The sequence below is a fragment of the Centruroides sculpturatus genome, unplaced genomic scaffold, assembly GCF_000671375.1.
Source record: "Centruroides sculpturatus isolate CEXI.00-Female unplaced genomic scaffold, Cexi_2.0 scaffold137, whole genome shotgun sequence".
Classification (NCBI taxonomy): Eukaryota; Metazoa; Arthropoda; class Arachnida; order Scorpiones; family Buthidae; genus Centruroides; species Centruroides sculpturatus.
The window spans coordinates 459,557-465,518 of record NW_019384453.1 but is presented as its reverse complement, the minus strand read 5'-3'; the positions used below and the strand labels follow the sequence as shown (position 1 = coordinate 465,518).

Below are 5,962 nucleotides of genomic sequence, written 5' to 3'. Positions count from 1 at the left end.
ATGTGTGTCTGTGTGTGTGTGTGTGTGTCCTTCATGCATTGCCACACCGTTTATCCGATTGCCGTGAAACTTTGGGAAGTTATTTAATATACTCTGGCGAAGGTTTGTGGCATAGTACGATTGCCATAAAACTTTGGAAAGTTTTTTTAATTTTTTAATACACTCCCGCGAAGTACATTTATCCTACGATAGATGGCGCGCGTTTACACGAGCATTCGCGCACAGTGTGTTCGATCGATTTCAAATTGTGAAGACCATTTCCCCCCTTCAAAAAATATCTCTATATATGCATTTGTGAACTGTTATTTACGATATTTGTAATCATTTTTGTTTAATCACTTTATTTCGACTTTTTTTGCTAATTATGTTTTCGCTCGAACTTCGTTAAAATCTTAACTGTACCCCGAACAACGACCGAAGTTGTAGGAAGAAATTCGCCTATTTTACCGATCTAGGTATCCCCCTTTTTCAAATTTTAATATCGACTCAAAATAATTTAAAAAGACAAATTACAATAAAACGGTTTATTATCTAACTATCAGAAATTTCACAACATGCCAAGGAAGAGAGGAAGGAGCAATTAAATAATTAAAATTATAAAGGATTTAAAAATATATATATAAATGGGGAATATCGCGCTTTTGACAATCGCTGCAAGTGTGTGGGCTAAATTTGGAGAATCCGTGCTTCTCGCATGGACAACTGTATGTGGCCAGCTCACGCGTCGGAAAACCTTCCGAATTATTCGTGTACGCACCAGACGAAAAAACAAAAAATATCGTGTATCCACGAGCATTCCAATAAATAAATAGAATTGAAACGACACTTTGAAATGTTTTCCCGATGAAAACGAATAATAATAATATATTTCAATAAAAATGATAAAATGAAAATTTAATTTTATTATAACGAGTTTGCTTGAATTTCATCTCTTCTGAGATCGCAGCAATGCGCGACGGGTAAGCTAGTATTATATAAAAACACGTGCGTATTTGAATGCAGCGTTGTGTCAAAATTTCAAACGAATCGGTAGGAACAAACGGACATTACATTTTTATTTATGTAGATAGATAGATAGAATATGATCTGCTTTAGTTCATCCTCACAGAAAAGCATAATGCCTCACAAAAAAGCAAACTTAGGTCGTCGTACTCGTAGCGCCATCTGTTGGACATAAAAGCCTTAACCATAGATGATATCTTTTAATTTATATGAATGTTTAACGGAATAATATACAGCCTATGTCCATTCAGCCTGAAGTTCCATTCTAAATATTGGTGAAAGAATTTTTGAAATCGGATGAGTAGTTTCGGAGATTACCCGCTACATCCAAACTTACTTACTTACAAACATTACCTCTTTATAATATTAGTAGTGTATAGACGAATAAAAACTAATAATACATAAAATGCATAAAAAATCAATTTTGCATAAACTTTTGTTTTATATAGTGACCGGTTATATTTAAAAAGCGGCGGACAAATTCAGTTTATCTAAATAATTTTGAATCTAACGAAATTTTCATTACTTTCTATGTCAGTCAAATAAAAACATATAGTTATTTAAATTAGTCTACTTTTAAAGGTTTTAAATTATTAAGTTCGTATTGATTTCAAGTCATTTATTAAATAAAAAAGTTCAGACGTTTAAAAATTAAAATTTTTAAACGTCATGATCATTGTCATTGTCTAGTTGTTACAAATTACACAATAAAGTTTATTATACAGTAAATCATTAACATCTATAAAAATTTTGAAACATTTTAAGCATTGTTATGTATACATAACATTTCATTGGATATAAATAGATAATTATTAAAAATATATATTCTGTTTATGGTGAGATTGGACATTTTGGTTCCATCAAACAAATAAGTTGTGATGAAGATGGATTAGATCATTTTCATCTTTAATTTGATAATTTTTAAAGCTGAAGTGAAAATTGCATTAAAACAATTTTAGGTTTTATATGGCTTATATGTGTTTTGCATAAACTTCATTATAAAAGTTTTAATACAATCTGTATTATGATTAATATCTTTAAAATTATTTACAAATTTTAATATAATTTTTTTATTTCACAAAAACATTTGTAAAACATTAAATATTCAAAACTCTTTTTTACATTTATGAATTTATACATATTTTTTTGACATTTTAGAGAATTAATAAAAATAAATAAACAATAGGCAAAAAAAAAATTAATTAAAGTTGACAAAAGTAGTCAAAGCCATGACTTTTTCTTACTATACCTATGCCAAACTTCATTTTTATTTTTAAATAATCTTTTGATTTTCTTTTTCTGATAAACTGTTTATTTATTTCACGTGTAAAAAATGTATACGTTAATGTGAGTTTGTATACGTCGTCGTTACATTTGTTTGCATCTTTACAGAAGTACAGTACTGTACGTTCCATAGCACTTTTGACATAAGCGATATCCATTGCTGTTTTATCGTGTTCGTTAATAAAGTCTATACAAAGCTGTTGATACACCTTCTTTAAAAATTTGCAGATTTTCATAGAAAAGTGTTTATCGGGAAGTTTTATAATTAGTTGTTTTTCACGAGTTTTTCCACCGGGAGTTCCAGATTTAGGTACTTTTCCGGAAGGAATCCGCGCGAAGTACGATTGAATCTGAAAATACGAAAACCAATAATCGAGATGACAAGTCTGTAACTTCAGTCGAATTGTCTTTGTACCATAATTTCTTACTTTGTCTGGAGCTAAGTCTGGTGGTACCCACGAATATCCTTCCTCTACGGCAGTCCGTTTATCTTCTACTCCGTTTTGTTCGAGTTGATCCTTAAGTCCCATCCAAGCTCGGGCGTTAAACGCGCCATCGCGACGAATTTCGTGGCATTCACGCACGCATTTACAATGATCGCAGATAGCTCTAACAGGAAAACAAAGTTAAATTATCGTGGCATATTTAATCGTTATTCACTTATATATTTCGAATGTCTACCTCCAAACGTGAGATTTATAACCCGGGCATTGACTCTTGCACTTAGACACGGTTGTCCTTCGTCTATTTCTACGGTTAGTGAGTCCTTCTTGACGAAAAAATACAAGAAAAAAAGACTTAAAAACCCACAAAATGATTTTCGAACGTCAAAAGAAATGATTGTTTTTTAATGAAAATAAAAACAAAAACCTTTAATAACCAGTAACAGAACCTTAACGACAAATTACGAATGTTTTCGGCCTTCACCAAGGTCTGCCTCAGGTTTTTTTTAACGAAACAGAATTCCAAACTGTAATGTAAGAACGATAATGTTCGAATGTTAAAAATTTCGAATATCTCACAACATATGCCAAATTCATACGTTAGATAGGCTAAAAATCGTAAAAGTGCGACCATGTCACACATATACATTTTTAAGATAGACATAGTGTATGAGATGAAATTAATATAGATTAACTTTGCCCGAATGTTTGCCCTGAGATGCATTGTTGACTTCTGCTAGTAGTAGTCTGGGTGTTGGGAACGTTGTATGCGGCAAGATGGTTGGAGTATGTGCGGGCTAAACTTCGTACCAGGCCTCTTCTATAACCATGTTCTATCGCTATATGTTCTGTTACTGGTTATTAAAGGTTTTGTTTTTATTTTTACTTGATTACTCCAGTAATTTGTGAATGAGATAGTTATAATGATTCTTTTCTATTTACAAATGTTAATTTCTAATATTTTGTAATTATTCATAACGAAAAACACAATAGCATTATATTATAAAAACAAGCATTTTAGTTACGATAATTGAATAGCGCACAATAACGATCTTACAAGTTAATGAGGATTCAGTACAATATGATTTACAGTACTGTATATGAGTTACACAAGTCTGTTGAGTCGGCTAGTGTAATCGAGCAACGAAGCCTTGACCAATAAAAAAAATCATCTATCACAAAAATCTGACATGAAACAAAGTTAAGTGAATTTCGTTTGAGATAAGCGAGGCGTTACCCTCATTGTGGCCACAGAAAAAATACGCTGTTAATGTCCAATGGACGAAGAATTAAAAGAAGAAAAGCTAATTAATGTAAGAACCGAAGATAAATTATAGCGGCTTTTAATTTCGATGTGTTTCAAAATATTTCAGGAAGAATTGAAGGTGATACGAATGAAAATAAAATAAAATTTTCATGAATATAATAAAAATTTTTTTAAATAAATAAAACATTTGTTGAGTAGTGTTTTTAAAACAACGGTTTAAAATAAGCAGATCGTATTGGGCCTGTACCAGTAGCGCGTTATAGCTTTATGGGAACCCCAAGCAAATATGAATTAGGGACCCCACGTACAGTATTGACTTCTGTGATAACATTTTCTTATAAAAGATTGGTTTTGAGCTCTCTACTGGTAGGGACCTCAGGAAATTGCCCTTTCTGCCCATAGGATAACGCGCCACTGACCTATACGATCGTCAAGAAAGTCATAAAACTATCGATCAATATAATTTGTTTAGAATTGCTAAAAAAAGAAAAACCTTGATAACTTGATAACTTTCCGAAATTCTTTCGTCTCTTGTCTGCATGATCTTTTATTGAATGTTAAAACGATACTAACGTTTTTTTCTTCTCTTACAAAACAATATAAGATAATTATTGTTGCAGCCGATGAAATCATCGTGACATAACAAGCGCGTGCATAAACTTTTACGATATATATATAGGCCTATATTTATTTTATTTTTACTTTTTCCGCGTAGATTAAGATATTTTCCACGCCAAATCCGGTCAGTTCCACAATTGAACTTTATTTAAAGGCCCTCTTAATGCTCATAGGAAACGGAAAACTTTAAAGCTTATTTTACATAATGTTTCGTATTTTTTTCAGTTTAACTTGTGATTTTGACATTTTAAATTAAGAATGAAAATTTATTTTCAAAGAAATTTGCTGTTTACCGAAGACAGATAAGGAACAGGTAGCTTCATCACGTGATATTTTTGCTCGACTATGCCCACTCCACGTGAGTGGGCCACCTATATCGCTTTTTTGTAACACTTTAAATTTATCCTGTCTTAACACATGGTTTAACATTTTTATACATTTCCGTAATTTAATGTATATAATTTTCATCAATTCCTTTTCTTCCTGATTCAGTTCTCGGGAATCCCGAAGGCATCTCATATTAAATTAATAATGTATACTATAAATATTAATAACGTAACTATAAATTTTTTGAATATCTTTTCTTACTCTTAACGAAAACTCCCAAAATATATTTAAAAATGAACACAAATTGTAAGCAAAAAACAAATAGTCTAATCAATTTAAAATCTAAAATAGTGAAAGTGACAGTTAATACAAATATAAATATTAACATTTACGAATAAATAATGTTGAAAACCGAATTAAAATAGTATTTATAAGCAGTCCTTTTAAAAGACAAAAGCAATATCTGAGTTAAAAACAAGAAAATTTCATATATTAAAAGAATTTTGAATATTTACAACTGACTTTCCCTATACTCCAGCCAAACTTACGTCTTTAAGTGATTGAAGCGATCGAAGTGGTAGAAATATTTATTACGCCAGTATCGTAGCATTGGAGCTATTGGCAGCGAAGTACCGGTATATCTATCGACTCTGCTTGCAATCGGTGACCAGATAATCCATCGACAGTGCCGGCCCGAAGCAAGTTTCAGGATGGAGCGAGATCCTATTATGGCGTCCCCCTTGGTTGCCCCTAATTTATACCAGTGATGCATGCCAGCAAGTAACTTGGAAGATCTCGACAACATCTTAATTATCTGTCTAATTTGTCGATTGAAAATAGCCTTACTCGTTGGCACTGCACTCCTCACAGTACCAACAGGAACAATTCATATAGAATGAAAAAAATATGTAGGATTAAGGTACATTTATTTATCACAAATATTATTTTTATAATGAGATCACTCATTATAAAAATTATTTTACTAACTAGTAAAAGAAAATTCAGTCAACATTCATTGATA

The 5,962-nt window shown here is 31.5% G+C and overlaps 1 protein-coding gene across 1 annotated transcript; it reads right to left on the bottom strand.

Annotated features, from left to right (window-relative positions):
• Nucleotides 1–2,174: 2,174 nt before the first annotated feature.
• Nucleotides 2,175–4,534, bottom strand: LOC111620599 (prickle-like protein 1). The gene is made up of 4 exons (XM_023362560.1): nt 4,490–4,534; nt 2,968–3,055; nt 2,715–2,895; nt 2,175–2,636 (listed from the first exon to the last, which is right to left on the bottom strand). Exons 3-4 carry the CDS (start codon nt 2,814–2,816, stop codon nt 2,205–2,207), a joined length of 534 nt encoding a protein of 177 aa, XP_023218328.1. The 5' UTR covers nt 2,817–2,895; nt 2,968–3,055; nt 4,490–4,534; the 3' UTR covers nt 2,175–2,204.
• Nucleotides 4,535–5,962: the final 1,428 nt, after the last annotated feature.

What these genes read in the sequence shown, in the direction of transcription:
- LOC111620599 (XM_023362560.1), bottom strand. Translation starts at nt 2,816, where the DNA reads ATGGGACTTAAGGATCAACTCGAACAAAACGGAGTAGAAGATAAACGG. An exon ending in CAGACTTAGCTCCAGACAAA is followed by an intron (nt 2,637 to 2,714) that starts GTAAGAAATTAT and finishes TCGTATTTTCAG; the next exon opens with ATTCAATCGTACTTCGCGCG.